The following is a 13,475-nucleotide window of genomic DNA, read 5'->3' on the forward strand; positions in this document are numbered from 1 at the left end:
CCCGGGTACCTCGTTTGGTCGCGGACAACACATACGTAGAAAGCGGTCTATCACAAAAAGTAGGCATCTTCGCCCTTGCCGCGCGAGACGCTGTAACAACGCTTCTAGCCTTTCATGCGGCACAGCAGCGCCTACTTTGACGCCCGTTTGCCGTTGGTCTGTCCCGCTTGGGCAGTTATCATTAAGTTGCCTTGTATCACCGCCAGCAGGCGAAAGGGTTTTGAGTGTGTAAGAGGCAGTAGTACCATGGCTTCAATATCTTTGCCATACTACGTGGATGCTGCGACACTTCCAGCCGGTCTGCCGACTTTAGACGAAATTGAGAGTTCTCAAGATGTTCTGGTCGAACAAACTGGCCGCAAGGTTGTGGGGGTCGGTCAATACTACATCGTCAAATACGGTCGAGCAGTCGAGTTGATGGAAGGGGAGATTATGCTCTTCCTTGGACAAGTGACAGCTGTGCCTGTACCACGCATTTACGCTCTCTGCAAAGATCCCTCAAACAAAAAGGCCTACATTGTCATGGAGCGAATAGCCGGCAAAAACCTCGACATCGCATGGCCTTCCCTGAGCCAAACGCAGAAAGACTTCATCGCCACTAGACTCCGCGCAAATTTCTCGGAGCTGCGAAAGCTTCCATCGCCAGGCGGCTACTGCAGCGTCGGCAAGCGTCCGCTGCTAGACAACGTCTTCTGGACTCGTGACACAGTCGATACGATCTCCGGTCCATTCTCAACAGAAGCAGAGCTCAACGACGCCATGATCGAGAAGTACATCTTCAACAACCTTCCCCAAAAGAAAGCGAATTTCTATCGACGGGCGTTCCCAAGTGTCCTGCGCGGTCACCCTCCCGTATTTACACATGGCGATTTCCAGCGGAAGAATGTGATGGTGCGGGAAGTGCCCCGCTCCGGTGAGAGTGAGCAAGAAGAATGCGAGTACGAACCTGTGATCATTGACTGGGAATCTGCCGGCTGGTATCTCAGCTACTGGGAGTATTCGCGGGCGCTGTTTGCGTGCGGTGGATGGAGAGACGACTGGAGTGTCTGGGTCGACAAGATCCTGGACCCGTTCTTGCAGGAATGGGCCTGGGTCAATATGCTGCTTACGGAGTTATGGTTTTAGCCACCGCAATCTGTGGGAGTTGTTGCAACGCCATCTCCTAATGCACACACTTTCGCGCGCTGGTGTCCAGAGCTTGGAGGACTTCTTTTCTCGCATAGAGCTGACTGGAACGCAGATTGTGGTTCGGCGTTGGTTCGATGGTGACTGCATTAGACTTTCTTTCATGTTCTCCGTCGCAAAGGCAGCCGGGGAGCCGTAGCATCGTTATGGCGTCGTTCATGCTGTTGAGTCCTTCATCATGTTGCATCGGAACAGGCTTTACGAACGATAGAGAAACCACTGTAACCAAGTGCTAGATACGTGTGCCACTTCAAGATGAGCCGAAAATGGCGATGGAAAAGACTGCGGTCAGTCAAGGGACTGGAAAAGAAGAATGAAGATTCAAGAGATCGAATCTGTTCTCTGCATTACTTGATTCAGAACATCATCTGCTGACTGCCCTCGGTGTCATTAAGAATTATGCACACTCCTTATCCGCCACAGCACGTCCGAAATTCGACACGCTGACAACAAGGGACGACACACACGTGACTTCAATAAGAAACCATACCCAGACTCCCGTTCGTAGAGCTAACACCACTCTGACCATTGCATCCCCTGCCTGATAGGCAAGCCGCGGCCGGGTATCATGAAAAAATTACTTCTGTACCAGTGTTGCTGTACGCTGTCGCATGGCAATCCTTTGAGTTCTTTTCGCATTCATAACCACATCTGGACCGACGTACGAATCTCGTGCTCATTCTCCTGAAGCACAGGTCCCTGCCGCCGCAACAGCGTTAAGGCAAGTCGGCGGACGAAGGAGAACGAAGCCGATGTTCTCCTCGCAGTGTGTATGACGAAGCGCGACTGTCTTTTCGAGCGTCTTTTGATGAAAAGACTTGACGCCAGGCGGCTTTGCACTGCGGCCAGGATGTCGCGATGTAGATCATGGCGTTCCAGAAGCCCTGAAGCGGTAACACTGCAGCAGCAATGATATTGAGTGCGAAGCGCGGTTTATGCTCATGAACCAACGAGTATACGCGGTTGATTGTGGAGGGAACCTATTTGATGTCAGTCAGATGTCTGCTGATAGAGACAAGGGCGTCGATGTCAAGAAAATGATGAAGGGCAGAAGGTCCGGAGGGTGGTCATACCCAGACGACAACAAGCGCAATGAACATCAGCATCGCGACCTTCGCATACGCCCACGCAGCCTCGTTTCCCTGGTTCGCTACCCTTCGTCGGATGGTGTGCGAGAAGGACTTCCGCGCTGGTGCTGCCTCTTCATCACCCACGATTTCTCCGCTCGTGGCGGGACTTTCGGGCTCCATGGTTGTGCGGTGCTTATGGGACCGAGGTGTCTCGGCAGTAATGATCGCCGAGCAAGCCCACCTCTCTGGGTCAAGCTGGCCCCATGATCTTGAGTAATTGTGGTTTGGCGCTGGTGCAGCCGATGTGCTAGCAGAGCTGAGTGGTCTTGCGCTTGAATACGAGCTCCGCGACTCAGGTCGGAATGGCAATGGGCTGCTGCAGGCTTCGGGAGCTAGTTCGATGACTTCGGTTGTCACTTCGATCTTAGTGGTCTTGGTAACGGTTGAAAGATCCGTTAATGCGAATGGGTTCTCGATAGTTGGTGCGGGAGCGTGGGGGTGCTCTTTGGTAAAGGCACGAAGCTGCGCGCGTCTCTTGAAGATAACTCTGCCTGTTGCAACGTATATCGACAGGGTTAATATTATGACGACCCTGCCTCATGGTCAGCTCAGTGTTCAAAACTAGCCCGACACCAAATTCAGGTGCACACTTGTGCTCCTGGAAGACCTACCAGACAGGGCCGTAGAAAAATGTCAGGCGCATCCAGTCCCATTTAGTGGAGACCCAGCACCATAGCTATCATGGTTATTAGCACCTCTAGAGAGTGTACTTGTTGAGCATTGCGATAAACACTCACCGTTGCCGGACCATAAATTCGGGGACCATGTCTGTTCTTGGTGTAGTCCAGAACGAGGTATATTATTGGCGGAGGAAGCGGGAAGCCATAGCAGAACAAAAAGTACCACTTCTCCAGCCTGCGGAGATCTGTTGCATTGCGGCCCTTGAAGAATGTAAGATAGACGTTGAAAGCCATACACAGTGTCCATAAAGAGTCTGCGGGCATGAACCTGCCAAGATGGAGACGATTAGCACAACCCTCGAAGCGTAATACCAGTACCAACACGAACACGTCATGGCGTTCGGCGAGATAGACCCCCTCACGAAGCTGTACTCACCACTGGATCAAGAAACCTTGGAATTCACACAGCGCGCTGCCTTCTCCATACCGTATCCCCGAAACCGATATAAGGGTCGCAACGTTTGTAAGCGCATTGCCGATAGCCGCGTAGAGGATGAGTCTGTTGATGGGTTTTCGGAAAGCCGGGAAGGCTACGAATGTGCCAAGAATGAAGTTGGTGCCGAGTATCGAAAGGATGGACATGGCTCGCTCCACGGTCTCGATTGCGGTTCCATGGCTGCTTGATGGGTCGAAGGGCATCCCGATCGTTTTTTAGTGATGCTCGCGGCTCGCGATGCCCTGTGACGTTGTGGCTGGAAGTCTTGAACTATCAACATAAAATCCTCGGCATGTCGGTAGCAGTTTGGAGGGCGGGCGACGACGTGAGAGCGTCTCTCCAACCAAGAGTGTTCAACTCTTTTCAGAGCGCGTGGGGACCAGCTGGAGCGGAAGACTGTGGAGACAGAGGCGGCGAGCCAAGATGAGAGTAAACAAGCACAGTAGATGCGGTACAGGAGCAGAAGTGTCTCTCTTCAGAAAGATCGTGCTACACGCCTGTTTGGCGGTTCAGATGGAACAGGATCGATACTAGTGGTTCAGGCCCGCAGCAGTAATAGGTTCTCTGAATAAGAAGATATGTACAGGGCGACGCTTGAAGTCAATGATGCAAGAAAGACGTGCGACATCTACAAGACCCTCGGAGAAACGGTCTCATTATGACGACCTACCGGAGGAAGCGGAAGGACAGAAGAGTACCTGCAGGTCAAGATTAGGACGCGGTTGACGCCAGGCTAGACACGGCCAACCGCGTCGTACGACAGCAACATAACTACTGCTGAGGGAGGCGTCCTCGGCGACAGCGAAGCGCACCTGCTGATCATGAGGATCAAGACGAAAGAAGCGACGCCTCGGTGAAACTATTCCTATGACGGAAGCGTGAAACAAACGACCCGTATACAGAAATGGCAGGATCGAAGCGATGGAAGACTTGGGCGCCATCGCGCTGTCTACACTTGCGCAAGACCTACAAGCGAACAGTGTGACCCGCAGCGACCCGTCCAGAAACCCCCAGAAACACGCGCAGCGGGAGCGGAAAGGGGCACAAAACGGTCATTGTGGTGGTTGAGTCGCAAAACGGACGTGTCGCATGGCGAGATTTGCTGCGGCTGTGGCGCCGCTGTTGTGCTTCGGCCAACGGTTGACACCTGCCAAACCACCGTTCACCCCTTTTCCCCAGAATCTCCAACAAACCAGGTAAGGTTAAAGTTATGCTTGGTTTCCAACGAGGACGTTCCTTGTGAACAGTAACGATGTCTATCAAGGAGCTACCCTGCCCTTACTACTTTCCGGCCCGCGCGAGTTCTTCGCGCCATACTCAGGCGCTACCCCCATGTTGTCAAGGTTGTTTTTCATTGAGGTATTCAGTCTCTCTTATTACACGAAGACGAGCGAGAGTGAAGGTATATCCCACTTGCTGTATTGTGCGCCCGCTGATTCATCGATCTATTCAGCTATATCGAAACGAGCCACGTCCAGTATCAAGACGTCGTTGGTTTCAATCAAGAGCCACTTCATTGCATATACTTGAGCTCACGAACTACCAATTCGTTCACAGAGGGCACTTCAACAGCTGAAATAGTCACTTTTTTCGCACACCATTCCCATTCCCAAGCACACGACCGAAATTGGGCCCTTTTGTCGCTCCCTACGACCTCCTATCCATACTCCAAAGCATGAACACTGACACTCGCCTTTGGCAGCCAGCTAAGGGTGGTTGATCAAGACCAGCACCTCAGACGGCGGCAGGTCCCTGATCTCGACGTGTGCACGCCCCCCTCGATGTTGGACATTCAACAAGCCGCCCACCCTACGGGGCGGGCCCGGGGCTCCAGCAGCTTCGGCAGAATTACAAACGACTTGTAACGTGACTTCTGCACTCGCGTTGAGCCCCCCATCGATGATAACATCGGCGCTCGAGGCCCTATTGCCATGACCGTTGACCACACAAAGCGCCTCAACCTGATCCAGAATCCGTGACCAGGCAAAGATCTCGCCGCTGGCGGAGTTGGCAAAGGACTCACCGCCACCTGTCCGAATCTCACGCAAATACTGGCGACCAAATTGCAGGGCCGGATGTGTTTGACAAGTATTGATCAGAGCCCGGATGCGTATGAAGATAGGAAGGTTTGTACGGAAGCAGTGCTTCTTGTAGGCACCGAATGCTGTGAACTCAGGTAGCCTCGAGTTTGCTGGGGGGCCTGGAGTGTATTGATTACAGACACGGCATACAGCTTGAGCAGCGCGGGTTTGGCTACACCTTCTAATAGAGTGAGGCGCGCAGCTGAACTCTAGTATCCGCATTGCGGCCAAATGCATCATCCTGTCCTTCAATGCAAACCCATGAATACGAAATTCATCAGACGATAGATCACAACGTATTCGATGAACTCGGCAAACCTCGATATGCCCAATCAACGCAGGTATTCAGGGACAATGCTGTAGGCTTGAACTGCCCCTAGAGTGTGCTGCCATAGTGGGCCGCACGAACGAGGCAGATTATGTTATGTATAAGGCAACCAAAGGAAGTACGACAGGGGCCATTCAGCCGCAGCCATTACCTGGACCTGCATATCGATCTGAGGGACGTCTCCGAAAGCATCATTGGTTGCATCCACCGCTGAACCGCGCCGAACAAGCGGCAGAAGTGTGAGAGTAAGCAGAAGCTTTTGCTAATGGCTTTCGGCTCCGAATTTGATGCAGCCGGTGGTCAGCGACAGGCTCAACAATTCGAGAAGGTGGTGGCTTTCTACGACATACGCCGCGGATAGCCCAGGTGATACAGCTCCTAGTAAGACACTCGTAACATTAGATAATCATTGGGAAAATAACTCAAAATTTTACGGTTCTTCTAGGACTAGGTGAAAGAGACGTTGTAGGTTTGAAACGCGTTAGTTACACCAAAAGGATATAGAATTAGACGTATGCCAAGTGCTGATGGACAGAAGAGGTGAGGGGCACTAGACTTTGTGGATGCCGAGAGTTGGCAACCCGATGTCCTGTACCGCTGTCAGGATCGACGGGACTTCCCTTCACTGCTAACCTCTCTCCTTGCTGGGACGGGAATTCGGGCGATGCCGCCGCTAACAAATGGCCACGGGATTGATGATGGCTTGGACGGTGCCAGTAATCAAAGGCTGGCCGAGGACGAACAGAAACTCCTTGACGCCGTCCTTGATCAGCTCACGGGTATCGAGGGTCTCCAGGATGTAAATGCCGTTGGCGGTCAGCAGCACCTGGTGGCTTTCAAAAAGACGTGTGATATTGGGCGGCGGCGCGACCTCCACGCCCATGGTGTCGGCACCGACAGCGACGACTTTAAGGCCCGCCAGGTACTCGGCCGCGCCGACATCAATGCCGGGCCATCCCGTGGCGAAGCGCGTCCCGTTTGTGTAGAGCATCGGTAGCCAGCCGGTGTGCAATACCACCACATCTCCTTCCTCGATCTTGACGCCCTGGGCCTGCTGTGCGGCCTCGATATCATCACTGCTGATAATTTCACCCTCAACCAACTGCGTCTTGCCTTTTTGCTTGGCCATGTCGAGCAACACGCCACGCGTGACAATAGGTGGAATCTTCTCAATACCCATTTTCGTAACGCCAGTGACCTCGACGAAGTCCCTTGCCTCGCGACGGTTGTAGAACGTGCGGTTGAAGCCGAAATGAGCAAGGCTGTCGAGCTGCGTGCCAATGCCGAGCCAGCCGTTATAGAGGTCGTCGACGTAGCTCCCCAGGCTTTCGCTGAGGGTCTCGCCCCCCTCTTGATTAGGCATCACGATTGTAATGGTCATTGACCGCGGTGGGAACGCCGGTGTCGAGCTATCAATCGGGATACCGAGTCGGTAGGTTTTGCCGGTGGTGATGAGCTTAGAGGCATCCAGCACTTTCTGCGGCGTGAGCCGGTTGGCAGCGCCGATCTCATCCTCAGGTCCCCATTCCGACACGGGGACGTTGAAAACCTGTGCTTGAAGCAGCGATGCCAGCACTAACGCGAGCAGAGCGGTATGCAGTGCAGCGCGAAACGACATCGTTCATGGTAGAATTTGGAGCTTGTGATCGTGGATTCGGTGCCAGCCGGAAGGCGGAGGTGATGCGTTATATGGAAAAGGAAGAGTACGAGTTTACATGACAACCTACGTAAGCACCCTATGCATCTGCATTGACAGCTGTGACCGGGCCGGAAAGGACGACTCCGCTGAACATCGATGATTGTATAGACGGTGAAGGAATACGAAGTGAGCCATCCAAGGAGCGATGAGATTTGGTCAGACAGAGACTTCGACTGGTACAATCCAAGATCCTCATGGGCTGAGCCGATGCTGCCGGCCTTGAGCCCATCCGCTGGAACAGTGTACTTCTGGATCTGAGCTAGGGGCAAATAATCTTTGCAAGGATGGTCATCGGACAGTTCTTAGGCGTCTGAAGTGACCAGCCTATGGCTATACACACGCTGTCGAGTTTCTTGTATAGCGACTAACCTACATCGTGACCACATACTGTAGTCATGCTCTTGCGATTTCTGTCACATCGGCCCGGGCTTTAACCAGGCTCCGATGTGACAGAAATCGCAAGAGCATGGTTGTGTTACCGGAGGTGTCGACGGTTGTCGTCGAGGAGGCGGAGAGATCGAGCCCGAATTCGGACGCCAGCAGCTGAAATTGTGTTCTGTTTCCGCCGCCTAGAGAGTCCTACTGACGGTACTTGGTCAAACTTTTGCCAGGCTGGCGCTGTATCGATCAAGCTAAGAGACACAGGCGCGGAGAATCACATTCTGGCCCATGGACCAAGCCATAAGCGCTAGGAACAGGCCTCGCTTTGCCGCAATAGGCCCATTGAGAGCGCCGCATCAACTCTGCCGTGGGGCAGCTCAGGGTTAAGTCTTGGCTAGAGTTATTGGTGCATCGAGGACTTCGAGCGAAAGACGCGAAGGAGTTAGCATGCTTCGCTGCACCGCATCTGATGACCCAGCCATTCAGCCATCCAGCCACCAAGTAAGCTGACAGACCAATAACTTGTAGCATGCACAACACCTCATGCAGCTGGCACCTTGGCCTAGGGGAACGGTGTGGTACACGGTTAACCCCAACTAGACATCAGCCCTGCGGGGAACTGGCGAGCTCGAATACTTTAGCAAAGGCCTTTCCGCTAGAAAAATGTCCTTAGATTTCAGATATCCTGTCGAAAACACCACGTTGCCCCACGTTGCCCTACGCGTCCCTTAGAGCTCAGAAAAACAATTCCTAGCCATGAACGGTGAGACAAACGGCGACTATGGAGCCAATGGCACTGATGGACATCCTTCCGCAATTGCCAGCACAGTTGAGGAGTTCCTTGCCAGAACTTACGACTTCTTGATCATTGGAGGTGGCACAGCAGGCTTGACCCTCGCCGCTCGCCTTACAGAGAACCCGGACACAACCGTGGGAGTGATTGAAGCTGGCAAGAATCGGCTTAATGACCCTTACGTCGACACCCCTGCCATGTTCCTGCAGACGCTTGGGAATCCGGAGTACGACTGGATGATGTCCACGACTCCCCAGGTCAGTATCTTTCCGTGTACTACCTCTCAGATGCTCTGTGTACTCACGGGGTTTCCAGGATGCGAACAAAGGTAAGGTACATCATATGCCGCGAGGAAAGCTGCTCGGGGGCTCCAGTGGTATCAACTACATGATGTGAGTGAGGTTCTACCTCTTGCTTCAGGTGTTTACTAGGCCGACGCCTCAAACTCAATCAGGTACGTCCGCGGCTCGAATGCTGACTACGACGACTGGGCCACCCTGGTGGACGATCCGAGCTGGTCATCTAAAGGCATGAAACAATATATGCAGAAGCACCAAACGCTCGAGCCCATTGATGAATCAATCACCAATCGTTCAACGATGCCCACTGTGGGGGAGAACCACGGTACATCAGGGCCAGTACGTACCAGCTTCAACGACTGGAGGCTGCCCATCGAGGACGATATCATCAAAGCATGTGACGAGGCCACTGGCATGACGAACAAGCCCGTGGATCCTTGGAGCGGCGACCACATCGGGTTCTTCAACACGCTGGGAAGTGTTTGTAGGACCGGTCCAAATCGCGGCAAGAGGAGTTATGCGGCGAGAGGGTACTTTGAACCAAACAAGGCCCGGCCAAATCTCAAGGTCCTTTGCGAAGCGCTGGCGACTAGTATCGTCCTGGAAGGGTCTACCGCGACGGGTGTCAGTTTCAGGCATGGTGGAGAAGAACATACCGTCAAGGCCAACCGAGAGGTCATAGTTTCTGGCGGAGCTTTGCTCTCACCTCAAATACTCGAACTCTCGGGCATTGGAGACCCCGATGTGTTGGAAGCTGCAGGTATACAATGCAAGATCGCCCTTCCAGAGGTCGGAAACAATTTCCAAGATCACGTCTTGTCCGTCGCTGGTTATGAGCTTACCCCTGGGAATATGTCTCTCGACGCTATTTACAATCCTGACGTGATGGCCGATGCACAAAAGACGCTTATGGAAAAGGCCGGAGGGCCGTTGACCTGCATCTCGAGCAGCCAGGGCTTCTTCAGTTGCAAACTCTTTCTATCCGAGGGTGAAGTTGAGGATATCATCCGCAGCATTGAAGAGATACCGGATCAGACCGACTTTCAGCGAAAGCAGCGTGAGCAGGTCATAGCCCACATACGAAACCCGCAGTCAGCCAACCTGCAATTCGTTCTGGTAGCCGCAACAGCTGGTTTCGATGAAGGCGTAGCGGATCAATCGAAGCTGTTCCCGCCGGCGGACCTTTCGAAGCCAATGGGTATCACACTAGCCATTTGTCTCCAGTATCCCGTGTCCAGAGGTTCGGTACACATCACTAGTTCTGGTATATGCTCCTTTGCCCACACCGACAACCGCGATGTGTATCGCTGATACTGAACAGACCCCACCCAGCCGCCTGCGATCGATCCAGCGTATCTCCAGCATCCCGCAGATGTGGCGGTGCTAGCAGCTGGCATGAGATTCCTCGACAAAGTCGCCAATTCCAAAGCGCTAGAAGGCAAACTCGGTCGACGCGCCACCCCCCGGCCCGAACTCGACTTGCAGAAGGCCGAGGATGCCCAGGAGGCAGTGAGAGATTGGGTCATAGGAGAGTACCACCCCTGTGGCTCCTGCGCGATGGGCGACGTGGTTGACTCGAAGCTCAAAGTCAAGGGTGTTGATGGGCTAAGGATCGTGGATGCAAGCGTGTTCCCTAACCACGTGAGCGGGAATATCGTTAGTTCGGTCTATGCTGTGGCGGAGAAGGCGGCGGATATCATCAAGGCGGACTACGATTATGCGCCTCTTGCTAAGGTGGCAGCGTAGAGTATTGGTGATGGATAGAGTTAGAGAGGGCAGTACACGGTTTCGGTCCCGGTCGATGACTTGGATACATGCTCTGAAGACAAGAAGAAGCTTTCAGGGGCGCTGGATGAAATTATATACGAGATCATGCCGTTCGATGATTTGAAATATTCCGACTGCAACTTGAATTCCGCGTCATCTTTTACGATCTGACCCCTGAAAACGTGCAGAGCCGTTGCAATCATCACATACCCTGTAACCATCGCCACTCACTGGAACTCCATAGCCTGCCCAACTCCCTTCAGCTCCCCCAACCACTCCGGCCGATGCTTAATCCACAACTCGGCATCCGGGCCTGCTCCCTGTAATCCCTCGTCGAGTGTGCCCGCTTGCACGATAGCCATTCCCTTCAAGTCATCCGAGTCGCCCTCCTTGTAAATCATCGTGCCGCATTCGGGGCAGATATGAAGCGTAATCCGCATGCCGTTCTCGTGCGTTGTGTCCACCTCTTTGGGCGTACCCTGTGTGACGTGGAACTTGTCTACGGGAACGAGGAGATTAGAGGAGAAGGCGCTACCGGTTACTTTTTGGCAGGTTAAGCAGTGGCAGAGTGCCTGTTTCTGACAGGTCAGGTTGGTAACTGGAGAAAGCAAGCGAATAGGAAGCTCATGCCTTCATGGTGGGCTCGCCTGTGAACTCGTACTTGAGCTGTTGGCAGAGACAGCTTCCGGACGGCATCGTGTTGGTGTGTTATGGGTGTTCTGTTCTTCGGCTTTGAGGATACCTGACATACGACTGCAGCACCACATACCTTCAATATTTCTTATAGTCTGGGGCATTGATGTCGCGCACGATCGCGAAGTCCTCTCAGCTGATGCTCAGCATAACCCTATGAGAGTTCGTCAGGGTCCAGTTGGTGTCTCCTAGCGAATCAGTGCATACAATTGAGCCGACCTGGGCCAAGAGCTGACATGACCCTGACTAGCCGATCAAATCCGCTCCTGAGCCAAGGCATCCTGAGATCGAAAAGTGTCACCGCATCGGATGCACATGAGACTGAATAAAATAACCAGAATGCTTGGTCATGCACGAGGAAGCCAGCCAGAATGGCCTTCTCTCCGCTATTTTAGGCTACGTTTTTACCCCTCTCTCGTCTTGCTAACAAGACAGGAAACTCTCCTGTAACCTCAAGACTCGACAGCAAAATCGCGCAGCCACAAGTAGTACACCTCAGACTTACTCGGTACAAACCACTGCCCTCGCGTGAAGACAAAAGGCCCAACACGCCTCCACCATAGCGACATGTCGAAATTCAAAACCGTCGCTGGAAAAAAGAATCTCCGCCCACGTGGAAGAAGCTGCAGAGTAGAACGACCAGAAAGACATGCGAGAGTAGAGAGACATGCGTAGATCGTAACAAGGCGATCCCGGTCAACCGGCTTTAGAACGAGACAAAGGAGATGAAAGCGTAATCTTTAAGAAGTCCGAAAATCCTCGTCCGATGGTGATGATGTTGATGCGCTAGAAATCCGTCATGCGCCCGGTAAACGTCTCTTCGTAAGTCGGTGCGGCCCTCGTATGAGCCGCCATACCCGCCCAGTGATTTCATGCAAACTGCGACGGTCACTCCTCTTCATCTTCACCCGCCCCTGCCCTGGCCTTCATGACACGACTCTCCGCCATCATACGGTGGCAACACAAACCCCTTCCCACTTCTTTCGAGCACCTCTTCGCAATCAGCCTCTCCACCTACTTGATTATGAAACCGTCCCCTCCTCCGCTCTCTCCCTCTGCTGAGCCTCTTGCACAGGACTCCCCTCCCTCTCCTCGCCCCTAAATTTTCGTCTCCAGAACCTAAACCCAAACTTGCTTCCCCTTCCATCCCCCTCCTTCCCCTCGCTCGTCGTCCTTTCCAGTACCGTCCGCGTATGCGTATTCACATTTGGCGTGCTCGAGCTCCTCGACGCGACAGGCGTCAGACTGGTCACTGGGCTCTTCTCCGCGACAGCCGCTTCTTTCTCCTTCCGTCGCCACGTGCTCCGCTTCTCTGACTTCCTGCGGTCGCCAGCGGGGTTGGTGGCGCAGCAGCTGGCATCCTGCTCCTCGTCAGTGTTCACGACGCCCTGGCGCGGGATGTCAGATTGGGATGACAGTGGCGGGGTTTCGAGGGAGCCGTTGACGGCGGACGCGAGGTGGAGGCTATCTGCCTTTGAGGGCTGGTCCGACGTCCTGTCGTCAGAGGGCGTGTCGAGGCCGAGCTCCGGCTTGCGCGCTGGCGAGACAGAGTGTCGCCTCTCTTGCGTGGCGGGGAGCTGGGCGTTTTTCTGCTGCTTCGCTTGTTGGTGGATGAGGATGGTGGTTAGGTTTGCTGACGCGATTGGGTCGTTGCTACCTCGACGCTCTTGTTGTACGGCGTTCTCGGTGTTGCGGATCGCGGCCTGCTCTGACCCGCGTCTTGAGGGCCCTAGAGAGGATCGTCGGGAGTCTGAATTTGACAGGGAAATGTGCGTGGGATTTGGTAGCGCTGGGGCCCGCGGCGTTGCGCCACTGGTAGGCGAGTGTTGTTCTGAGCCCGGCTGGGAATTCTTCCTCCTATTCGTGTCGACCAAGCTGCGGCTTCTCGGGCTGACAGTGCCGGACGCCGTGCCGTTTCCCGCGCCATGTCCCGCGCCGTGTCCCGCGCCGTCTAGTGTCCTGATTCCTAGCAGGTCTTTCCTCCCCCTCTTCTCAGCCATCTT

The 13,475-nt window shown here is 53.9% G+C and overlaps 6 protein-coding genes across 6 annotated transcripts; 2 read left to right on the forward strand and 4 right to left on the reverse strand.

Moving 5' to 3' along the window:
* Nucleotides 1-246: 246 nt before the first annotated feature.
* On the forward strand, nt 247-1,125 carry W97_02425 (uncharacterized protein; the record flags this gene model as incomplete). Its single annotated transcript, XM_007780325.1, has 1 exon — nt 247-1,125. The coding sequence occupies one exon, from the start codon at nt 247-249 to the stop codon at nt 1,123-1,125; it is 879 nt and encodes a 292-aa protein (XP_007778515.1).
* A 776-nt stretch (nt 1,126-1,901) lies between these two features.
* W97_02426 (uncharacterized protein) lies at nt 1,902-3,634 on the reverse strand (the record flags this gene model as incomplete). Its single annotated transcript, XM_007780326.1, has 5 exons — nt 1,902-2,165; nt 2,259-2,847; nt 2,927-2,991; nt 3,053-3,263; nt 3,372-3,634. 5 exons carry the CDS (start codon nt 3,632-3,634, stop codon nt 1,902-1,904), a joined length of 1,392 nt encoding a protein of 463 aa, XP_007778516.1.
* A 2,879-nt stretch (nt 3,635-6,513) lies between these two features.
* W97_02427 (uncharacterized protein) lies at nt 6,514-7,458 on the reverse strand (the record flags this gene model as incomplete). The annotated part of the gene is made up of 1 exon (XM_007780327.1): nt 6,514-7,458. One exon carries the CDS (start codon nt 7,456-7,458, stop codon nt 6,514-6,516), a length of 945 nt encoding a protein of 314 aa, XP_007778517.1.
* Nucleotides 7,459-8,676: 1,218 nt separating this feature from the next.
* Nucleotides 8,677-10,758, forward strand: W97_02428 (uncharacterized protein; the record flags this gene model as incomplete). Its single annotated transcript, XM_007780328.1, has 4 exons — nt 8,677-8,970; nt 9,029-9,105; nt 9,168-10,276; nt 10,334-10,758. 4 exons carry the CDS (start codon nt 8,677-8,679, stop codon nt 10,756-10,758), a joined length of 1,905 nt encoding a protein of 634 aa, XP_007778518.1.
* A 248-nt stretch (nt 10,759-11,006) lies between these two features.
* On the reverse strand, nt 11,007-11,576 carry W97_02429 (uncharacterized protein; the record flags this gene model as incomplete). The annotated part of the gene is made up of 2 exons (XM_007780329.1): nt 11,007-11,278; nt 11,549-11,576. The coding sequence occupies 2 exons, from the start codon at nt 11,574-11,576 to the stop codon at nt 11,007-11,009; spliced, it is 300 nt and encodes a 99-aa protein (XP_007778519.1).
* Nucleotides 11,577-12,494: 918 nt separating this feature from the next.
* Nucleotides 12,495-13,399, reverse strand: W97_02430 (uncharacterized protein; the record flags this gene model as incomplete). Its single annotated transcript, XM_007780330.1, has 2 exons — nt 12,495-13,284; nt 13,368-13,399. 2 exons carry the CDS (start codon nt 13,397-13,399, stop codon nt 12,495-12,497), a joined length of 822 nt encoding a protein of 273 aa, XP_007778520.1.
* Between the last annotated feature and the right edge of the window lie 76 nt (nt 13,400-13,475).

The sequence above is a fragment of the Coniosporium apollinis genome, assembly GCF_000281105.1.
Source record: "Coniosporium apollinis CBS 100218 chromosome Unknown supercont1.9, whole genome shotgun sequence".
NCBI lineage: Eukaryota > Fungi > Ascomycota > Dothideomycetes > Coniosporium > Coniosporium apollinis.